The 1,394-nt window shown below is 51.1% G+C and overlaps 1 protein-coding gene across 1 annotated transcript in view; it reads right to left on the reverse strand.

Moving 5' to 3' along the window:
* LOC107101949 (histone-lysine N-methyltransferase 2C-like) overlaps positions 1-1,394 on the reverse strand; it is a 100,294-nt gene that overhangs the window by 71,540 nt on the left and 27,360 nt on the right. Inside the window, exon 15 of the mRNA XM_015401044.1 lies at positions 33-349. Within this exon, the coding sequence (XP_015256530.1) occupies positions 33-349 (317 nt within the window). The remainder of the gene's footprint in view (positions 1-32; positions 350-1,394) is intronic.

The following is a 1,394-nucleotide window of genomic DNA, read 5'->3' on the forward strand; positions in this document are numbered from 1 at the left end:
AAGGCCTCAAGAGCCCCATCGGTCCCTTCCACGGGTAAGGCCTCAAGAGCCCCATCGGTCCCTTCCACGGGTAAGGCCTCAAGAGCCCCATCGGTCCCTTCCACGGGTAAGGCCTCATGAACCCCATCGGTCTCTTCGACGGGTAAGGTCTCAAGAGCCCCATCAGTCCCTTCAACAGGTGAGGCCTCAAGAGCCCCATCAGCCTCTTTGTAGCATGGAGCCCCAAGAGCTCCATCAGCCATTTCAACGGGTGAGGCCTCTAGAGTCTTATCAGTCTCTTGGACTAATGAGGCTCCAATAGCCTGATCGGTCTCTTCGATGAGTGAGGCCCCAAAACCTCCGTTGGTCTCTTTGACAAGTGACGACCCAAGAGGCTGAACTGACTTTTCAGTGGATGAGACCCCAAGAATCTGACATGTCTCTTCGAGTGAGGGACCAAGGGTCCTATGGGTCTCTTTTGTAGATGGCATAAAACTTTGATTACTCTGTCCTGAATTTGGTGCACCAAGATGATAGTTACCATCTGGAGATGGTGCAGGACTCTGATTGGACTCCTCTTGAATAGTTTCAGGACTGTGATGCAGGGTCTGCGAAATGTGGCTTTCAACAATATTTGAGCTGTCTTCCAGAGATGGTATATGATATCTGTATAGGCTCTGTAAAGAAGAGGAAGGATCCAGGTGGCTTTCCTCTGAAGATGGTAGAGAAATGTGATGAGTCACCTCTGCTGATAGTTTAGGTGTTTGACGAGCTGCTTTACAAGTTGGTGAATGATTCTGTAGCATCTCCTTGGAAGGGGCTGAATGATTCTGATTAATTTCCCTTAGAGGAGATGAAGGACACTGATATGTCTCCTCTGGCACAGATAAAGGACTCTGTTGGGTCTTCTCTGAAAAGGGAACTAATGGATAATGATGCCGTTTCTCTGATGTTGAGGCTAACAGAATCTGTTGAGGCTCCTCTGGCAGGGGGAGAAACCGAATTTGTCCCGTCTCCTCTGTGGGAGCCGAAGGACTTTGTTCAGTCTCATTAGAGGTCACTGAAGGACTCTCTTCAGTCTCCTCTGGCAAGGAGTCTAATGCACACTGAGGTATCTCTGGGGAAGCTAAAACATTCTGAGGCTTCTCTGGAAAGGAAGCTAATTGACACTGTTGCGTCTCCTCTCGGGAAGCTAAAGGACTCTGACACATCTTCCCTAGTGAAGGTGAAGGGCACCGATGCAGCTCATCTAGGGGGGGTAAAGTAGTCTGATGAGTCTCCTCTGGGGCGGCTGATGGACTCCGACGCGTCTCCTCTGGAACTGCTGACTGACTCTGATGCGTCGCCTCGGGGGCGGCTGACTGACTCTGATGCGTCGCCTCTGGGGCGGCTGACTGACTCTGATGCGTCGCCTC

The sequence above is a fragment of the Cyprinodon variegatus genome, unplaced genomic scaffold (genome assembly GCF_000732505.1).
Source record: "Cyprinodon variegatus isolate N-32 unplaced genomic scaffold, C_variegatus-1.0 Scaffold1176, whole genome shotgun sequence".
In the NCBI taxonomy this organism is placed as follows: domain Eukaryota; kingdom Metazoa; phylum Chordata; class Actinopteri; order Cyprinodontiformes; family Cyprinodontidae; genus Cyprinodon; species Cyprinodon variegatus.